The sequence below is a fragment of the Sinohyriopsis cumingii genome, chromosome 15, assembly GCF_028554795.1.
Source record: "Sinohyriopsis cumingii isolate HCF-2022 chromosome 15, ASM2855479v2, whole genome shotgun sequence".
NCBI classification, from domain to species: Eukaryota; Metazoa; Mollusca; class Bivalvia; order Unionida; family Unionidae; genus Sinohyriopsis; species Sinohyriopsis cumingii.
In genome coordinates this window covers 48,256,021-48,278,685 of record NC_142975.1, presented here as the reverse complement: position 1 = coordinate 48,278,685, position 22,665 = coordinate 48,256,021, and the positions used below count along the sequence as shown (strand labels likewise).

General features: G+C 35.4%; 1 protein-coding gene across 2 annotated transcripts in view; it reads left to right on the top strand.

The window, feature by feature from the left end:
* The first annotated feature begins 2,931 nt into the window (after positions 1-2,931).
* Positions 2,932-22,665, top strand: part of LOC149781758 (hillarin-like) — a 31,944-nt gene continuing 12,210 nt past the window's right edge. Inside the window, exons 1-5 of one of the 2 annotated variants that reach the window (XM_089935887.1) lie at positions 2,932-3,356; positions 18,169-18,281; positions 20,021-20,224; positions 20,707-20,939; positions 21,824-22,387. In XM_089935887.1, the coding sequence (XP_089792013.1) occupies positions 18,240-18,281; positions 20,021-20,224; positions 20,707-20,939; positions 21,824-22,387 (1,043 nt within the window). In that variant the 5' untranslated portion in view covers positions 2,932-3,356; positions 18,169-18,239. The remainder of the gene's footprint in view (positions 3,357-18,168; positions 18,282-20,020; positions 20,225-20,706; positions 20,940-21,823; positions 22,388-22,665) is intronic. The other variant, XM_089935888.1, reaches the window with a different exon arrangement.

Genomic DNA, 22,665 nt, shown 5'->3' with positions numbered 1-22,665 from the left:
CGATTTAAAATAATTGTTTTATTCTTTAGATTATAAGCATTATAGTATGTCTGTCTGTGTGTATTTTGGTGGCAGCGCACAGTGAGTAATGATGCATTGTTCCTGGTCCAGAAGAAATAAATTAATTGATCCACTCTTTGGTTTACAGTCCAGCCTCTCAAGAAATGCTGGTTAACCTATATCAAGAACTTCACCGTGAGTTCATCTCTGAAGATACTTTAGTTAAACGTTTGATTTATTAGGATTTTAACATACTGGAAAGTTCAGTACTGGCAAACAAATGTAAGAACTGTGTAGGAAAAATAATTGTGACCCGAGTCCATTCAAGGTTTCTTCCTCCCCACATAAAGGCAGAGCATTCAGAGTGATCGCCATGAGTTATATAGTTATTTCCCTTCTGAGACTGTAATTAAGGTAGCAATAAACAGTGTTGTATAAGTGTTGTGTATCGTCAACGCGCTTATGTACAACGGGTCAGATGAAAATCCACCCTGAAGAACTGTTTAAATAAAATATTTGAATGGCAAACATTTGTTTAGATTTATTTAGTTTATTTAAATTATTTATATGACACACACCCAGCCTCCAGCGGTGAGTGGAAATCTGGGAAATTCTACATTACAAAACGATTAGAGATGAATTCGAAACGAAATCGTGGAAAGGAAAGTATCAAGTTAACCCAAACATGCAAAATGTCAATAAAAATGTGGACCATGAACGGCCTGTTTTTTTCTACCCAAAATTACTTCCTTTGAGAATTAACAAACCGGTACTGGTGCAGTGTGTGCAGAGCTGGTTTTCGCTAGACATCGGCCCATTCACATTGTGACTCTGTACAAAAGTTTCCTAACTGATGGTCCGCAACACCTGCTGTATGTAGACGGACATTCATACATTTGCTAATAATTGTATAATGTAAGTTAATTTATCCACACCTAGGGTAGTACACATTTATCCATGGAGAATCATATTAAGCCCTACAGTGCTTTTCAATGCAAGAAAGAACCAGGTCATGATTTGTCTTGTAATCGGGGTTATGTTTTGGAGCATTGATCAAAGGTATCTGCTCTGAAAAAAAATCATTTAACCATAAACATGTTCTTCATTTACGAAAATGACCATGTGGAATACAAAATGGCAAACTCTTGTTCACCATACTACTCACTATGTAAATATGGCGGCCTCCATATTTACCGTCTCGCCTTTGTCGATCCGAATAATGGCCTCGTTTATGCTATTTTTGAAACAATAACGTCACAAGATCACAGCCAAAAAAAACATCGAAACCTCCAACAAAAGACCAAACTGGAAAGGGATTCAGGCCAGGGGCTTGTAAAATCTGTGATACTGTATCTTGGTTATTTAGTCTATTAAAATCTCTTTGAGGTCAACAAGGAAGAAAGTAAATAAATCTTAAAAAGAGATTACATCAATGCCTGGCAGATTACATAACATACAAACAAAAGACATATTACGTGTAAGTCATAATACAGTATCATTCAGAGAAGGCGTAAATTCAACCAGATGGAATGACTTATAAGTTGGAGTACCATATGGATCACAGTATTCATTGGGTAAACCAAAACCATTAGACCCTTCTCTAACAGACTTTAAATTTGTCATTTCCCCATCTAAGATAGTTCTCTGGAAATCACAACCCGAAGATATGCGAAAATCTCATATTCTTTACATCTTTAGAAGAAAGGAGAAAGAAACCTTTATCTAATTCAACTAACAATCACCGTATTATGATATTGGTAAACGTCACAATATTATCCTATATACTAAACTTAGACACGAATGTAGTCCGCTGAAATCGGTCTTCACCGAGTGAATGTAGCATGCGGTAATGACAAACACTGATTTTGCTATTGCCCCTTATTTAATATCCGAAGATTTCAGCCTGATTGTTCTTTTAACAATCTTCGTGTAGTTGTTGTTGTTGTAGGGTTTAACGCCGTTTTTCAGCACACGATAGGCTATACATGGCGGCCAGTATTAATGGTGGAGGAAGAACCCGGGAAAACCCCAGAAAGAACCACCGACCCACGAGAAGCTACTGGCAAGCTTTCTCACATACCCACATTGTCAGAATCTGAGACTTGAACCCACGCAGACAGAGGTGAGATGGCAGTGATCCGTAACGGAGAGCCACTCGGGGCCCCACTCTTCGTGTAACTCTAGATTTTTTTTTATTGAAAGGCGAAGTCGAAATAAGCGAAGAAATAAACTCGGAAATATTCCTAAATGTAATGAAATATATCCACAAAATTATACGTCCTTATGACCTGCATTTATATCCTAAGTACTATTTGTAATTTGTAAGACTTTGTAATAATTGGCAAAAGTTACTGTTCTTAAGCAAATACCTATATGGTTATTCTCTTTTCTTATGAAATGTAACATGTCCTTAAATATACGAAAGTTTCGACATTATGTTTCAGATAAACATAAATGTTTGTAAAATGAGCAGCATATTTATGTTTTGGGATCGCTTAATAAAAGACAATAGTAAATAGGTTTAAAAGTGGCCATGAATACGTATTTTTAAAAAATAACGCGAAAGAAAAGGGGAATAACCTTAACTCAACGATAGAGAAAATTTATGCTTGCATATTCAGTTAAGTGTGCCAGTACTGCAGTTGTAAAACTGGTTCTGTTTGAGATAAACTTCATGCGTAAGACGTAAAGATTTTCCAGTTGTAATAAAAACATTGTATATAATCCACTATACACTCTGAGTATTTCCAAATTCTCACATAATATGTTGCCCTCAGCAATTCTCATATAGCACGTAGCGGACCAACTTACCGTAGGTACGCTCAGGTTTGACCTAAAGTTTCCTAAATGACAGAAAAATCAATACGACACCGCTTTTGATAACGAACGGTACCTGGGATAAAACATAACAGGTACGGGTCTAATGTACGTGTAAGCCAGACGAGACTTGGAGTAGATATAACGACTTAACAGCAGAAAAATGTTACTGAATCATGAACTAGACGTGTATAGCTCACATAATAAGTGTAGGAAGTAACTGGCATAAAACAGCGTGATTGCAGATTGTATCAAAATAAGTATAGATATATATATTAAAACGTGGATGAATTGTCGAATACCCGTTTGGACATAGCAAAGTCAAACAGTTATAACTGTGATCGTTGGTACTTCCTTGTTATCGGAAATCAATACAGTTTTGTGAATAATTACTCTACTTGGCTAATGTTTACGAAGAGTGGGGGACACAAATTCATCGTGTAAAGCAACAGTTAAAGCCTAAGGACTTTGTATGTGTAAGAAATACCTGATCAGAGTTCTCAGCCATGGGTAGTGCCCCGTCTTCATTTGACCAACAGGTAAGCAAAAATCACGTTTTCAGTGATATTTCATACAGTACTATACCGTCCATGCTTCATTTCAAGATATGAAATAGCAATGAACAGATTTAGCTCTCTACAAATAAGGGTTTTTGTTGTGTTTTTCTTTCTTTTTCTTTTAAAATGAAACAAAAACAAACTTAATTATTAATTTCTGTCATGTACTGTGCTAACTCGATTGAACTTCCTGAGGTCTTCCTTTGCACACACTTACTCCATCTGAATCCAAAGCTAATACTAGACACGAACATTTGTCTATCTGTACATATCACTGTCTATCTGAATATTTGATTGTATATCTCTGTACATATCACTGTCTATCTGAACATAAGGAAATAAGGATATAAGAAAATGTAAAAGCAAGCTAGATATGTCTTCTCTGGAGAGAGAGAGAGAGAGAGAATTCAAATATACAAACACAAATACATCGACTCAGCACAGAATATGATCTTTACAGATTTTTTGAATTTCTCACATTCTTTCTAATCGTAGCAGTGTTTCTTAAGAACAAAAAAAGCTGATTCCTTTTCTATATAAAAACAATACATACTGAATAAAAACAAGTATAAAATACGTCAATACTTTATTGATATATCTAAAGAATACATATTGAACAGCAACAAATATAAATTACATCAATACTTTATGTGGGACAAACATACAGTGATTAGCTATTCAGTTTTACGAATATAAGCCGAAACATGTTTAGAAGTGAAATCAGGGGGTGGGGTGGGGTTGGGTGGGGTGGGGTGGGGTGGATGGGCACGTGCCCCCTTGGACAGTCTAAATAAAAATGCTGTTCTGGTACAAATGGTTAGTAAAAAGTATTGCATTTTGCAGCTAAGTCACAATCTTTGTATATACATTGTAAAAAGTATTGCATTTTTCAGCCAAGTTACAATCTTTGTATATACATTGTAAAATGTGTTGCATTTTGCAGCCAAGTCACAATCTTTGTATATACATTGTAAGATGTTCTGTCAGCTTGGCAGTAACAGTGCAGCATAGAAATAATGAGATCGTACATAAAAAAATACCCGTATGTGGAAAATAAGCACATGTGGACCTTTTGGTATCTTTTAATAGGAGAATTATACCCTTGTACGCGTGCAACAGAGAACTACACTTCAAGACCAAATATTTTCTTTTCTAGCTCTAATTTCGTTCTGAATTAGGTAATTGGTAGAACCATTTATCGATTCATCTCGTATTTATTTAACTCTCTGGTAATCAGTTCTTTCATTATTAAACCATATATATCCGTTAAAACTGATTGTTAAGCGAAAATATCGAGTTGTTTTAAGCAATTGTATCGAAACAAACATATAAACAAATCAAATTGCTGCTTCATTAATTGCAATGTGTGCGCACATAATATTTACATTTTAAAATTAAGTTGGAAGTTTTTTCTTTATCTCCATTTTTATACGCTTTAATCACATGTAGATTGTTATGTTATTAATCACTAGGGGGAATATTTTCCATTCATGATCAGATTTAATTACAAAGAAATTTGATATACGATTGTTCAGGTTCGCATAAAGCTTTTATTCTTCTAGATAACATCTAACACGAGACTGTTCTTTGTTAATTCTTTTCAGTGCGTATAAATCATATATCAATGGACCGCGTTTGTGTTCATTATAAATACATTAAAGATTGAAAGGATTCTGTTGATTCGATTTCAGTTTGGACAACGTTTTAAAAACTTTTTTATTCTTTTTTTTAAAGTGGACGATCGAAATACATTGATGGATATAAAATGTGTCCTTATTTATTACTTATATATCTTGATAACTGCCAATATAGTATACCATGATGTTTAATGGCGGTCACTTTTGGTTCTAAATAAAACTAATTTTATGGACACTTATAAATCTGCCAATTCAGAATTCTATGTCAGATCTGGATCTATGTTGTAAGCCAGTGGTTTCCAAAGTGGGCGATGTTATTACCGATTGGGGCGCTGATGCTAAATAATGCTTTTTCCGGGGTTAAGTAGAGGGGCGCTGAGGATAACCAAGAGGACGGTGTCTCGAAAAAGTTTGGAAACCACTGTTATAAGCAATAATGTGCCTAGAAACAGGGTCCCCGAGTGACCGAGTGGTCTAAAGGCTCTCCGTTACGGATCACTGTCATCTCACCTCTGTCTGCGTGGGTTCGAGTCTCGGATTCAGACAATGTGGGTATGTGAGAAAGCTTGCCAGTAGCTTCTCGTGGGTCGGTGGTTCTTTCCGAGGTTTTCCCGGGTTCTTCCTCCACCATTAATACTGGCCGCCATGTATAGTCTACCATGTCCTGAAAATGGCGTTCAACCCTACAACAACAACAACAACAACAAAAAGCCTGGAAATACGGTACGCATAAAATAAAATATTATGAAGTTGCTAGGTAGAATTCAATTGTAAAAATACAACAGCGTAGTCGGGTAGAAATAGTTTCCAAATTAAATTTATTAAATATGTAAACGAAATATGTAATCTCAAAGTATTAATAAAGGTAGAAAGTAATTTTAAAGTAATACGCGGTTTGTACAAAATTCTCTTAGAGATTAAAGGAGTTTAATTTAGAAATTTCAATCTGATTCCATATTTTCTTATAACAGTGGAATCGCCCGATGCTACATAATATTCGTGATATTTTAACCTATCTGTGCATGTCATACATACTGTAGCTCTAGCTGTGCAACTAAATATTCTTTTTCACTGAAAAGTGTATGACAAACAATTAATTTGGATTGAAATGCCATCAAAATTTTGTTTCATACATGAACAGATGGAGCCTTTGCTATTTGAGGAAGAACGACGTGAGGTTTGACAGACCCTGTTAAGGTTATTAACACAATGTGGAGTAGATTTATATGATATGACAATGCACAACAAAAAGCCCTTGGATGTCAGATACTTTAGCATTTATTGTGTTTGTGAAAAGAAATCATTCACTCATTCATTGAAAGTTGTTAGGTAAGGAACACAGCTTTTAAAAGACCAATTGTGTGTGGTTCACAACAAACACAGCTTTTAAAAGACCAAATGTGTGTGGTTCACGACAAAAACACAACTTTTAAATGGCCAATTGTGCGTGGTTCACGACTAATATAGATGGATAACAGAGGAACAGAATAAAACATAATATTATAATATAATGCTTTTCTGTGATAAAAATAGTTTGAACGTCAATTGTAAATTTATATCTAACAACATCATCGTAGTTCTGAACCAAGACGTTTACACGTAAATAGCCAAACCTATTTTACATTGGTTGTGTATCATATTCAAAGTACGAGTGTCTGATAACCAGATAAACTCAAATAACTGGCCCGAGGAGCACAACATGGTATGTCTAAACTCCCATTTCTGTAATGTCAGTAATGCAAATTTATTCGCTAAAATGTTTACAAATTTAGAGAATTATATCAGTGTTGAATTATTTCCCGTTGAAAGCATTTGTGTAAATTTCGCCACGTTTAATGTAATATATAAAACAAGGTTTTAAAAAAAAATGGGTAGGTAGATATATAGTGGTGTCCGTCACCAATGTCGTTTCTTTCGTAAGACTGACACTTTCAGTCGTAATGTGATATATATTTCATACTATTTGAGCAGTCAAGTCTGTGATTACTCCCTATTGATTTGAGCATGGGCCTTTCGATCTACGGATATAAAAAGAATCACTTTCAAAATTCGGGTCTTGTTTGGAAGAAAAAAATGCTTACCTTTGAATGAGGCTGCTAATTTTACATTCTATTCTTGAATATACAAATAGTTTATGGCTTGGACATTTCCAGGTTTTGTACTGAAACAGTTTAAAATTGTTATTGGACGATAACTCTCCGTAGAGTTGTGTCATGATTCTCCTAGGCCAAGAATCTGGGATTATTCCCGTCTCGAGTTTCAGGTTAAAAAAATAAATACAAAACTGAGAAGTGAGTAGGTGTCATTATATCTCAGAGAGATTTCATATATTCATTGATATTTTTTATCATTCGATGTTATCTTATCATTTAGTAGGGATTTAATGCATTTTAGGATATCGTCATTTGTTTTTCGGGAAGTCAATACAATATCATCATTGTCCATACCTATTTAAAGTCCCTCGGTAATGGCACTTAAATCTACACAGAATTCATGCAGTGTATTTCTAATGTAATATCTGATTATAGTTTGTTTTCCGAACTATTTTTTTTATAAGTTTGACTTGTGTAGCTTGGTCGAATTTCACTTTCCCTGTTTGCCGTTTAGAGAAAAGTTTTTGCTGACTAGTAGGGATTTATATTGTGTATCTTCTTTGCTTGCCATTAGGAGATTAATTTTTGCTGACTGACAGGGATTTATACTGTGTACTTTTTGTTGACTGACGGATTTATACTGTCTATCTAAGTAGCTTGCCATTTGGAGATTAGTTTTTGTCGACTGAAAGAAATTTATACATGTTTAGTTTTTGTTGACTGACATGGATTTATACTGTGTAGTTTTTGTTGACTGACAGGGATTTATACTGTGTAGTTTTTGTTGACTGACATGGATTTATACTGTGTGGTTTTTGTTGACTGACAGGGATTTATACTGTGCAGTTTTGTTGACTGACAGGGATTTATACTGTGTAGTTTTTGTTGACTGACAGGGATTTATACTGTGTAGTTTTTGTTGACTGACAGGGATTTATACTGTGCAGTTTTTGTTGACTGACAGGGATTTATACTGTGTAGTATTTGTTGACAGACAGGGGTTTATACAGTGTAGTTTTAGTTGACTAACAGGGATGTATACTGTTAATCTAAGTAGCTTGCCAAGTGGAGATTAGTTTTTGTTGACTAAAAGGAATTTATACATGTTTAGTTTTTGTTGACCGACAGTGATTTATACTGTGTCTTTGCCATTTGGAGATTAAGTCTTGTTGACTGAAAGGAATTTATACTGTGCAGTTTTTGTTGACTGGCAGGGATTTATGCTGTGTAGGTTTTGTTGACTGACAGGGATTTATACTGTGTAGCTTTTGTTGACAAGGATTGATACTGTGTCTATGTAGCTTGCCATTCAGAGAGTAGTTTTTGCTGACGGACAGGAATTAATACTGTGAATTTCATTGCTTGCCGTTTAGAAATTAGTTTTTACTGACTGACAGGGATATATACTACGCAGTTTTTATTGACTGTCAGGGATTTATACTGTGTATTTTCCTAGCTTGCCATTTAAAGATCAGGTTTAGTTAACTGACAGGAGTGTATACTGTGTAGCTTTTGTTGACTGACAGGGATTTATACTGTGTAGCTTTGTTGACTGGCAGGGATTTATACTGTGCAGTTTTTGTTGACTGACAGGGATTTATACTGTGTAGTTTTTGTTGACTGACAGGGATTCATACTGTGTAGCATTGTTGACTGACAGGGATTTATACTGTGCAGTTTTTGTTGACTGACAGGAATTTATACTGTGCAGTTTTGTTGACTGGCAGGGATTTATACTGTGTAGGTTTTGTTGACTGACAAGGATTTATACTGTGTAGTTTTTGTTGAATGGCAGAGATTTATCTTGTATATCTTCCTAGCTCAGTGGTATTTTCTTCTTGTTCTTTGGCACTTATGTCTGAACTAACGTTTATCTGATTTTTTGTTATCATGACCATCATTTTATCCATGTTATTTTTCAAAAACTTAATCAGCTGAAACATTAAATAGTTTCAGACATGAAGTAAAATATTCATAATCTTTCTTTGTTATGTTAATATTGTTTTGTGCTTTTTTAGTGTTGTTATTTATTTCCATTTTGACTTTCCAAACTTATTCATTTTTCTGAGAATAATTTTGAGACAGTTACTGGTTGATTTTCTAAAGCAAGTTATTATTGAAAATAATTAACTAAGGCAACATGTGAAGGATGTAAGAGTCAGTCACATTAATTTTCGGTACGAACAAGATTATTGTTCTGCGATCACCTGTACTCGAAAAAGTGGTTGACCATTCACCCGTGTTACAGGCGCTTCAGAGGTGGTGAGGATCTTTTCTCCGTATGGATAAATTTAATGTCACTGTAGCTAGACATTTATTTTATCAATCGACAAAGGCACATTATATAACAACCCATATTCCTTATTTCAAGCTATCAATATCGCAGCTTACCTCTTATTCACTGAAGAAACATTAGCATACTTACTCACGGGTATTGTGCCCTCTTCTGTTACACTGGACAACAAATTTTTACAAAAGTCATGTTACTGAAATAAAATTAGTCAATGCTTATCAATTTTTATGTGCTGAACACGAATATGACAGTCAAATTGCAAAATTGGCTCTAGTTTTTTTGTAATCTGCAAGAAATTAATGTTTACATAACGAAATGCATTCCAATAGTAAAAGGTCAACTGTAATAGCCTACCTATAAAAAATCAAGTCATTGACTACATCTTAGATTTCTTCGCCTGTCTCTTGTACAGCTGTTCGGGAGCATCTCTGAGGAGTGTCCAGCAGTAGTCAGCCAGCATTGTAGTGGACCATTTTCCCTGGTATCTTTGTTCCATTGTTGCGATATCTTGATGAAAACGTTCGCCGTGTTCATCACTAACAATACCACAGTTGCTAGGAAAGAAATCCAAATGGGAATGAAGGAAGTGAATCTTTAGAGACATATTGCAGCCAAGTTTCTTATACTTCATCAACATGTCTTCTACTAGTTCCTTATAGTTTTCTGACCTAACATTTCCGAGGAAGTTTGTAGAAACTAGGCGAAAAGCATTCCATGCTTGTTTCGCGTCACCTTCCAGCAAGTTGTTGAACCGGTCATCTTTGAAAAGCTCTCGAATCTGAGGACCCACAAAAACTCCCTCTTTAATCTTTGCTTCGCTGAGTCGAGGGAATTTTTCATGCAGGTATCGGAATGCTGGCAAAGTCCGGTCAATGGCTTTCACGAAGTTCTTCATCAAACCTAGTTTGATGTGAAGGGGTGGTAGCAAGATTTTCTGAGCCTCAACCAGAGCTGGGTGTTGGATATTCTTCTCTCCAATGGCTACATTCTGCCTGTGAGTCCATTCCTTCCTCATGTAGTGCATTTCCCTTGCTCGGCTATCCCACTCGCATAAGAAACACATGTATTTTGTATATCCTTGCTGCAGTCCCATTAAAAGGGCAACTACCTTCAAATCACCACAGAGGTGCCAGCTGTACTTGTTATACTCAATGGAATTCAGTAGCTGCCTTAAGTTATCGTATGTCTCTTTCATGTGGACAGCATACGCTACTGGAATAGATGGAAGAATGTTTCCATTGTGCAAAAGCACAGCCTTGAGACTCAGTTTCGAAGAGTCCACAAATAGTCTCCATTATTGTGGGTCATGAGTGATTTTTAAAGCTTTCATGAGGCCCTCAATATCGGAACAGAATATCAGATTACTTTCCTTTCTGAAGAAAGGCTCCAATTGCTGGTGGCGCTTTCGATATGCAGTAATTGTGACATCTTCTTCTAGAAGATTCCATTGTTGGAGTCTTGATCCTAGCAATTCTGCCTTGTTCTTTGATAAGTCCAAATCACGAATCAGGTCATTTAGTTCTTCCTGTGTTATTCTGTGTGGGGTTGATGATGCACCACAGTGAAAATCTGGATCACTGCATGCTGATGGACCAGGAGAAGAACAGGTCGACTCACCTTTGTCTTCGTCAGATGAATCAAGAGAATATTCTGCTGGAGGTTCTGGAATAGGAAGTCCCTCACCATGTGGAACTGGTCTCAATGCAGACGGAATGTTTGGGTAGACTATTCTCGACTTCTTTCGCTTCGTTATTCCGCCGGAAAGAGGAGGAACCAAGCAGAAGTAACAGTCATTTAGGTGGTTGCTTGGCTCTCTCCACACCATTGGGACTGCAAACGGCATTGATGACCTTTTGCAATTCAACCACTGTGAAAGCTGTGTTGTACATGTAGCACAGCATATATGCGGAGCCCAAGGCTTGTCTTGGTCACCAACCTTCCATCCGAAGTAAAGATGATATGCCTTCTTCACTTGAGAATTGATACTTTTCTTCTGGTTGGCAAATGTCACTTCCCCACAAATATAGCAAAAATTGTCCGCGGTATTAACACACTTTCGAGGCATTACTGTTCTTTATTGTACGTAAATGGATAAAATAATAAGTTTTATGTAACAGTAGCTTGAACTGTCTCGCACAACGTCTAAAATATTTTAAATGCTGAACCTATCTGATTGGGCTTTATATAGTACACTGCTTACGTCAGCTTCAGCAGCCGCCTGGCATTAGTATAATAGGCCTACACATGTATAGTACACTGCTGACGTCAACTTACTTCAGCAGCCGCATGGCATTAGTATTGCATTGCATCAGAAAATGATGCAATCAACTGTGGATGATGTGAGCATGATGGTATTATGCAATGTTACATCATTATTCCGGATGTTGCTGCAGTCCTACTGGAGAAATTTACACAGTGAAACATAGAAAATGAGGTATATGAATATCTTCAAAACGAGAGCCAATACAAATTTTTCACGGTTATATTCGTGTTCGGCACACCAAAATACTACAGATTAGGGCCTTTTCAAGTCAGTAATGATTTCACTGTTGATAATAATTATTATTCCGAGTTTCTTAGGGTTTTCCCATCAACTTCTAACCCATGCTTACACTAGACTGATCTGAATTATATATTCGTGCCGCTTGTTAACCTCTTTCATTGTTACAAAACCCACATATTCCTTATGCCGAGATGACCATAATCTTGAGGAATATTTGGCCAAACGAGTGAGACTACATTGTGTGTGTCCCCGGTGCACTCAGCACCACACAGAACGTTTTCAACCATGTCCTAACACATATACATCCCAACTTGATTATCCAGGTAGAATACGTATCCTTCCCTAAAAGTCTGCGTTACCCTCATTTTTAATACTTAAGGATACTCAAAACACTCCTGCACGCAAAACAAACACACAGTAAGATAATACAAATGTTACTGTTTCTTTCCGGTTATTAAGGTACATAGACAGGAAATTACCCTTGATCCGTAGGATGTATGTGACGGCAGCTGTATGTCCTCTTGTTATGGCGATAATCGTACTAGTACTAGTTGTAGAAGTAAATTACGTAGAACTTTACTGAAATATTTTAAAACCGTTTTGGTCATTGTATTCGTTCAACTTTTATTTAATGTCGTGCCATGCTCTATTCATTGTATTTTTTAAAAATTTTCTAAATATTTTGCAATGTACTTTTTATCGTCTTTTTTGCAGTTTACTGAGTATTTTGCAGTTTTTCTCATTGTATTCTTGAACTTTACTACATGTCTGGCAATGTTTTTTTAATTGTATTTTTTAATTTTACAAACTGTCTCAACAATGTTATTTTCATTTTATTTTTGATCTTTCACCTTTAACCTTCTTTTATGAATGTAATTTTTTCCTCTATCGAGCCTCAAAGACTCAGCTTAAATGACCGGTCTTTTATGAATGTAATTTTTTCCTCTATCGAGCCTCAAAGACTCAGCTTAAATGACCCGGAGGGTATTATTAGGACAGAATTTATGAGTAAGTATATTAAGATTTTATTTTTATCAAAATTGTATTAAAAGTAATTTTTCATTAAATTATATTGAAAGTAATTTTCATCTAAAATATATTGAGATTAATTTTATTTCTTTACTACAACATTATATTATTTTAATAACAATTTACGAACAAGGGCAAAACCCCATAAAATACATTTCCATTGTATCCAAAGGTCAGTAATTTAGTTTTGGTGAGAAGCTGCATAACAGAAATTACTTAAATCCCTAATGGATCAGTAAGCTAGATGATTCACGCGTTTCCCGTGCGAAAGGACGAGAGTCTTGTTCTGATTCGAAATGAGCGACCACAAGCACTGCGTATAAATAGAGAGCAGGCTTATGCAGAATTGATTCGTTCATCGAGAGTCAGAACAACTCTGTCTTTCATTATAGGTAAAAATCGTGTGTGTTAGTAGACTTCTTTAAAGAATAAGCACTTATTAATATTTCAAAATTTAACGGTAAAGTTCATATTTTTGGAACATTTGTCTGAGTTCTTTATATTTTATATTGTAATGGAATTATTAGTTATTTCAAAAAATATATAGTCATTATTATTTAAGGTATATATTATTGGAAAAGACGAATTCGATACCAGCTTCATCTTTAGTATTAATTTGGAAATGAAAGATTCTTTAAGTAATAAAGAATAATGTTTTAATAACCTATTTCAAATTAGTATTATATTTTTAAATTTAGTGTATTATATTCTAAAAGGCAGAAATTATATCAATGAATGAAGCTGGTAAGTTCGAAGGAAAAGTGTCATCTTATATGTATTTCGTGTATTTTAAATATAAAGGCTGTATAGATGTATCTCTAGAATGTAGTATTATATATATCAATTATTTAAATAAAATTCGATCATCGAGAGTCCGATCAGCTCTGTCTTTCCTTACAGCGATTCCGTACCTCATTACCCAAGATGTAGCTGTATCTACACTTTTATGAGTGACGCCCCTTTGTTAAGAGAGCCTGAACTCTTTCTTCTCTCTCTCTATCTCTCTTACCATGGGCAAATTCCTTCTCAACGCAAGAAATGAAAAGAAGGTTATGATACACAAAAACGTTTTCGTAACATTTATATTGGTAGTTAGACATGATGCGTAAAGTGTCCTGCCCAGGGACACAGCATGATAGCCAATGTGGGTTGATCCATTATGAGAATCGAAATAGTTGAAGGTGATGGGAAATAGCAATGATTTTAGAAAGGAGAAACTGGGGATCGCATCCTTGAACTCTCGTGCTTGCCCCCCCCCCCCCGCTCCCAAGTTACTTGACCCAACACTTAGAATACCTTTTGAAAGAGAGAGAGAGAGAGAGAGAGAGAGAGAGAATGTGTGTGAGTTCATTGATAAATTTTAATTGTCTGCATCATTTTTCATGGTTTGTTTTGTTTTTGTAAAAATATTTATTCACGAACGAAGACGGTAGGATTTTACTAGATGTTGTTTAAACCACTCAGTTCTTCTGCAATATTTTCTGTCTATAAACTGTGATCAATACATTCTCTATAAGATAATCGATTTATTGAGTTCAAAGAGAAGTCTGAATTTTTTTTACAAAGCTAATTGAATGAAGTTTCAAATGTAAGAAAAATGAAACTAAGATAGAGATAGCATAATCTGTACTACCTCTATTAGTCTAATTTTCATCAAGGTTCGTTAGTGATATTTTAGTGTAAATGAGATGTTAGTCGAGCCTAACTAATAAATTATCTTCCTAATTAATTCCACTGAATAAAATGTTTTATTGTCATTGGCGAAAGACGTATAATGATCCCTCTCTCTCGATCTCTCTCTCTCTCAGCTTACATATGCAGTAATTTGCCTGATATGCGGATTGTCCTAAAACACTGAACATATTAAAAGATAATTTGAATAGGTATATACTAAACTTTAATGTTCTCCTTAATACATGGTCTTTATTTTTCACTGTACAGAGTAACCTACAAAGTCTTGCTGTACCGTAACACACAAAAAGTAAACCTCATCGCAAATTCCATAGTCATTAAATCAATTCTTGCTCATGGCAACTGTCCAGTGACTTGATAGGTGTTGGTCTTTATGTCAAGAAAGTCTTTGTTTGAACGTACCAAAATAACCATTACTTTTCACGACGGCTTTTCCGGGTGATAGCACGCTCAGAAGAATCTAACTGGTTCCCGACAAACGCGCTTGGATTTAAGCCAAGACTGAAGCTTTCACCTTTGTACCCTCTTCCTGGTTTGAGTCTTAGATCACAAGAAATACGTGTGTCTTTGAGGAACAAATAAAGGCATACTCAAGTAATGATTACATGCGTTTCATGACAGAGGTAAGGGGTAAGGCTGGGTTTCAAACCGGGTTGGGATGAGGGAGGCTTGGAAGCAAACTGAATAACAACGTACACCGGAAATCTTCAGTTCTGCTTTTTATCGATATAAGCATGTATGTTCATATATACTGCACAGGACTATCGTTAATATGTAGAGTTATCAGCAATCAAGCATTGTAACCAAACTTGAAAGACCAGTCTTAAAAAGCCAAAGATCATCGTACAACTCGTTCTTTTTTCACAATGAAAGAAACTGAAATAAATTGGGATAATAATATCAAAGCGTTACCTTCATATATCCTTTGAAAATAAAATATCGTGCCATGTTAGTGCTTTGTTGGAACTCCTGTTTAAAACCATACTTTATTACTGAAGGTTCTGCATGATTTATTTTTCTAAACCCGTCCCCCTTGTTTTATCAATGAGTTTATCACGGTAAAGGTTGTGCACCCAGCGCGCAGTTTAATTTCTCTTATAGTCTTTACATGACGTGTTAGCATCCTTTGCATTTAGATAAACCACTGTCTCTTTACTGACATTCTTTGATATGTTTTAAATTATAACAGCTATGCTGTCGTGACATCATTGGTCTTTCACCCTACATAACCAAGATCGCTAGAAGGTGCTTGACGCAAGCGCGCGTACACTGCACTGAAACACAAGTTCGACTCAGTGGCGTCACAAAGGGGTGCGGACCGCACCGGGTGACACCATCAGAGGGGATCGCACACACACACACACACACACACACACACACACACACACACACACAAATGTCTATACAATTTTTGAATTTTTGTGCAGGAAGGAGGTCCATGGGAGTGACACAATGAGTTAGCGCAAACTACTGTCTATACAATTTTTGAATGTTTGTGCAGGAAGGAGGTCCATGGGGGTGAGACCAAGAGTTACCGCACTGGGTGATACCAACCCTAGTGACGCCACTGGTTTGGCTCAGTAAACAGAATATTTGAGTTACCACAAAATTTATTTGCAAACTGCGGATTTTGAGTGTATTGTACAACATATAGAACATTTGTCAGGAGATATGACAAATGAACAACGACGTCCAATATTAAAGGTTTTGCCGATCCTAAGCTCAGTACAAGCACATGTTTACCCACTGGCAGAAAATTCAATATAAACAAATATTTCTTAATAATGTGAATAATATGCAGATTGTCCACAAAAACCCGAAAAAACTAAACTGTTTTTGACGAGAATTTACAAAATAGATGCAAGAAATGTCTTCTTCGACAACAAAACTGACAGTGTCAAGGTTTCAAACAATTGCACAGCACCTGATATTGATAGGAAGCTGCTAGCTTCTAAAACAACTGAATTGCAGATTCTTGTCCTGTATCCTGTTTAGCAACACTTTACGTCCCGATTCATATATCTAGTAATAGTGGATCCACGTATTTCTGTTTTTAGTATCTGTGACGTTGATCATATCAATGATATCCAATATTGTTTCTGATCCAAGTATGTGGGTAAATCGTTCCACAGTTTGGCCAGCAATAAAGAAAGTACGGGAACGTGTAATTCACCAGTATTGGTCGGGATTACGTCGTCAGAGTAGATCTTTTTTCTGTATAAATCCGCAAGTATTAGTCAAGAATTGTAGTCATTGTGCATTTGCATACCAAGTACGATGTTAAGGGATCTAATCTGTGAGTATATAAATTAACAATCAATGAAACAATCACTTTTTGCATGACGCACAACACACGCAAGCCATATCACACGGTGTTAAGACAAGAAGGAAGTCTAAAGAAATTCTATACTCCATGGTTTAGTCGTCATTGATAAGCGTTTTTCACCTGCCTTTTAAAAGCTCATAGTTATTATACTTTTAAATTATCGAATTAGAGGACAAATTAAAGTTATAACTAAATGTATACTTGGATATTTTCTTTTCCTGCAAAAATGCCAACTATATTTCATGGTGTTTTAAACAAATGTGATATATTAAAGAGTGGCGAAGCCTCGACTTAAACTATTTAAGTTTTGGTAGAGCAAGATGAAATATATCTGGTATTTACTTAGGAAAAGACAATTTTCGAGGTTAATATATACCGGGTTGCACCAGAATATAATCTTAGAAAATTAAATTCACTTTTCAACAAAACACGACAACCCTTTTTGTACAGTCACCCCACTTCCATAGGTTGATCATATAAATATCAGTAACTTAAGAGAGCGGTAAGAATGGGTTGACTTATTCTGTCGCAGTAAATTCTTTTTGCAGATAATCTGACCCTATCTGAATACAAAGTGAGTTAGATCGTGCAATGCGTCACCCCCATATATATATATATATATATATATATATATATATATATATATATATATATATATATATATATATATATATATATATATATATATATATATGAAAATAAAGGACAGAAAAATGTGAAAATTATTTTACCTATAAGTTGCTATATTTCACACATAGATATGTAATAAAATGGGAGAATAAGTGTGCGGTTGAGCGTGCAGCACGAGTGTTCCTAGATATTATTGTATGATGATACGTTCAAAAACGTTATATATATATATATATATATATATATATATATATATATATATATATATATATATATATATATATATATATATATATATATATATATATTCAGGTGTTCAGGAAGTAGTTGTACAAATACTATCTATACGAGTTATACAACGGGGGTTAACTCAACTGCCAATCAGATGGAACTGTGTTAAGATAAGTCTACAGATTGGTAAATTTAATCATTTGCCTTCAAATAAATTTATTTGCAAGCTGTACCTTTTAGGGCACTTCATTTTGACATTTTGACATTACAACAATAATCAGACATCCTGGTGGTGACTTGAATATATTCCTATCACGAAGATGAACTGCCCAGGTTGATCGATCTGTCTGATACTTACAGCTCGCTGACGTTCTGCAGTGCTATGAAGTAGTATAAGAGACCACTACATTGGCAGCTTTATTTGACCAAGTATGGGAAAGAAACGATCGCAATCATTACTGCTAAATAATAAGGTATGAACAATCCATGGCTTGTGTGTAACCAGGGTAAAGATGGGATGGGACAACATTTTTCTCGCGCACCTCTCAAGTTTCTACAGTTTACTCTGATGATGGAATTTGATCTCCGCTAATGGTCTCAGTGTATCCAAATTACAGATATTTATATATAAGTTTTCGTGCACCTATCGCACCACCGTATTCTTTTTAAAAAGAAATATATTTGCTTTTCACTGAGGAATCAACTGTTCCTCCGCATCTGTTCGTGTCTCATTCAGAATATTGTGTCTATGCCAGATGTGAAGCATGCATGCTCTCACGCTTATTTGTACGTTTTACATTCAGCATGCTTAGTTTACTTGGGGCACTGTATTTTAGATACTGTACACGTAGTGAACTTTCCATTTCATGCAAATGACGTATACGTATATAAACAGCTTGTACTAGAATATCGTAGACGTCTCGAAGACTTTTATCATGTACAGACTATATACATTCTGGAATCAATTTGTTCTTGTTCTTAACTTGTATTGATTTTTTGACCCCGTATATATGTCAGAGTGAATACACAGCGATCAAAAACCTTTGTTTTCGTACAGATAATTTTTTTTTAAAAACCCACTTGTGTTCAATAAAGGATGGAACCTATGAAAAATGCTAATTGCCTTTTCAAAATTGGTAATCTCGTATACGGAAAAAATATCATTTTGCTTGTAGTTTGACGTTCTGATTCAAGACTTATGAACAGATTTACAAGGGTGACAAATGTCATGTTACGTAATTGGGCTAATTATATTTATAATTAAGATTTAGATGTGAGTGCAGTGTAGGAGGGAAAGAAGTCAAATGCAGAGTTGCAATAAAGTTGGCAATCAAGCAGAGAGCTTAAAACCATAAACTGATATCCAAAGTGGAGTTCACGTCAGTTATGGTTGGTTTTGTAACGGAGCGTGCAAGCATTTTTGCAGTTAGATGCTTTATGTGGGTTTCTTTGTAGATCTATGTATATCTGTCGCCATTTAATTTTCTGTCTGTCTGAATGGAATCTACTTTTTTATCTGTTTTTTTTTCTCCCCATCTTCCTTACATTTATGCCTGCTATGCTTCTGTGTATTTTATTTCGAAACATTACACCATGCACATATATCTTCTCTTGGCAACCTATTGCAAGTTCGGTATGTATCTGGCAAAACATGACCAGTGTGATGTGTACCTATCAATACATGACGTGTCGTATGTATCTGGCAACACATGACTCATGTGACGTGTATCAGGATGCGCAATGACGTGAGATGTTTATTTAGCAACACATGGACACGTGTCATGTTTATCACAGCTATTCTTTATTATTCATGCAATATAACCGATATAATGTAACAATATAAAGTTTTCACTTCTCTCGTAGAATATTCTTTTATATCTGCTCATAACACAAAACATCTATGTTTCATTTCTATAGATATGTATTTGCAACAAAAAGTGAAAGTTCTTTATTATCCCTTCTTTCGTCTCAGCTTTCCTTCACACTTTTAGTTCCATCTATGTATTTCTTTATTGTTGATGACTGACATAGGAATCATTACTAAGATTAATCGATTAATTTCTCTTAAACATTGATAGCATAAATCTCATTATCGTGTGAAAAACGGCCACACTGTTTGGTAAACTGAAATACTGCCGTAGATACTTTCGTTCCAGTTTAAGAAGCCCTTTAATGAATCACTGGTTTATTTTTTTTATTTTTTTTGTTTCAGGTGGCACCGACTCCGAACCGGCTGTATGCTACTTACCAACTCCTGCCCAGCTTCGTTTACTCAGAGAAGTTGAAATGCTTCGTGGACAAAGAGCCGACGGAAGATGAAGAATCACTTGTTCCAGAACCGCATCCTCCTCCGACCAGAAAGGAGGAGATATTTGACGTGCAACGGTTTGCTGAAGTCGATGAACGAGCTCTCAAGGTATGTCTACAGTAGAATCGGTCACATTTCATTTATTAATTAACACTGTGAAAAAAAACCACTAGTACCGAAAAGACCACTGTTACGAGGTCGTTCATGATCATTTAAACAAGTATATAGCTTAAATATTAGGCGGATATATATATATATATATATATATATATATATATATATATATATATATATATATATATATATATATATTGATAGATAGAAGAGGCAAACAGGATTCGAACTTACACACATAAGGGTAAAAAATATTATATTGTATATTTAAGATATTATGATTGGTTGGATGAATTGTGGGGTTTAGTACAGTCAAGATTTTAACACGCCTTTTGTTTCATTAAAAAATTGAGCCGAATTTATATCTTTATTGTCATAAAGTCAAATATTTTTTGGTCCTAGATGTATTTTAGTATCTTCCTTTTAATTTGAAGGCATTGCTTCCAAAATATGAAACATTTCATGGCAATTTGTAGGCACCAGGCAGACTACTAAAGGAACCTCTCAAGGCATTGGTGAATTATTTGATTGAGGGGTATACTGATGAATTGTCCAAAATACGAGTCATATACCGCTGGATTACGAACCAGTCCATCGATACCATAAAGTTCCCCAAAAATGAGCCCTCACCTACACAATCCCAGTATCAGCTGTGGAGAATAAAGCAGAAGAAAGGGAACTACGCTCAGCTTGTCAGCTTGCTATGCAGGTAGTACCACCACCTCGTTCTCGTTATCTCAAATCAATCGAATATCACTTTATCACCTCGGCTAACGTGGGTATTTGAGAAAGCTTGCCAGTAGCTTCTCGTGGGTCGGTGGTTCTTCCTGGGGTTTTCCAGGGTTCTTCCTCCACCATTTATACTGGCCGCCATGTATAGCCTATCATGTACTAATACTGGCTTTAAACCCTACAACAACAACAACTTTCATTTTATTATCCCCTTACAAAGTGATAAAGAATACAACGTCAGTGTCATATTCTTACGATCTAAAAAGATATACATTTTTTCATTATGTATGGTACCAGGAACTTTTCAAACATAGTTAATACATTCCAAGTGCGGAGAAATAATTCACACACACACACACACACACACACACACACACACACACATATATATATATATATATATATATATATATATATATATATATATATATATATATATATATATATGACTTCTTAATTGCAATCATACAAAATATACTCCGAAAAGACCACTTTATGTGTTTTTCTTCATTTCCCCTTCCACCTGGGGTTCATATTGATATTTTCAATTTCATTATACTACTTCAAATTACATCATAATTAGCTTTTATAATCATTGTTGTGATGGTGATAATTCTGTATGTGTTAGCGTGAGAATGACATGTCTGTGAGCGTTTCTGTGTAAATATGTTTGAATTATTTAAGCTTCGTATATATATATATATATATATATATATATATATATATATATATATATATATATATATATATATATATATATATATACTGCAGTCCTTTAAGGATCAATTTTAACGCTCCTACAATCCTACAATTGTCTAAGGGATAGAAACAAATTATTTACATCTTCTTTCACACATGTAGGTTTGCTCACATACCTTGTGTGATAATCCATGGCAAACTGAAGGGGACCACCTACGACGTTGGGGATCAACTTGACGGCGAAACGCACTACGGGGAATGGAACGCTGTCTTAATCGACAACCATTGGCGCTTTATTAACGCCTACTGGGGCACGTGCGCAGAGGGTATGGATGAAGCACAGGAGTGGACATCGGTGGAACATAGCTTCCCTGATGGACTTGAGTCAGACACCAGTGAAGCTGGAGCAAAGATGTTCTACCACTGCGACGAGAACTATTTCCTTACTGATCCAGAACAGATGGGGAGCACCCATCTCCCCGATGTGCCAGAATGGCAATTGAAGACTGAGGTCATGTCCCAGCAATCCTTTGAAGAGATGGTTTTCTTGAAGGACCGTTTCTTCAACTTAAAAATGAAGACTATTTCGCACGAGAAATGCCATGTATATAGTGAAAATGGCGAACTAGAAATAAGGTTCGGAGTGCCCAAAGAAATTTCAATAAATGCTGACTTCCAATATCTCTTGTTCAGGCTGAAGAATAGTGAAGAAAAATCAACAGTCAGGTAAATATATAAGTAATCGGAATTTTAGTACATATTCTGAATAATATTCTATCAAATACCAAAGTACTGATATCTTTTTATGGGACTATCGAACAATAACTGGTTTGTCATTGTCTTCTCCATGGATTTTGGTATGAATTTTCTTCATTCATCAAGGAAGAGAAGAATCGCTAAATAATGTTATACAAAATTAAATTACGGGTAAGCCTTTACACTGATGGTAGAGACGTAAGCGAATAAAAAAGATTTGATAAAATATCAACAACTTTCAAACTAGG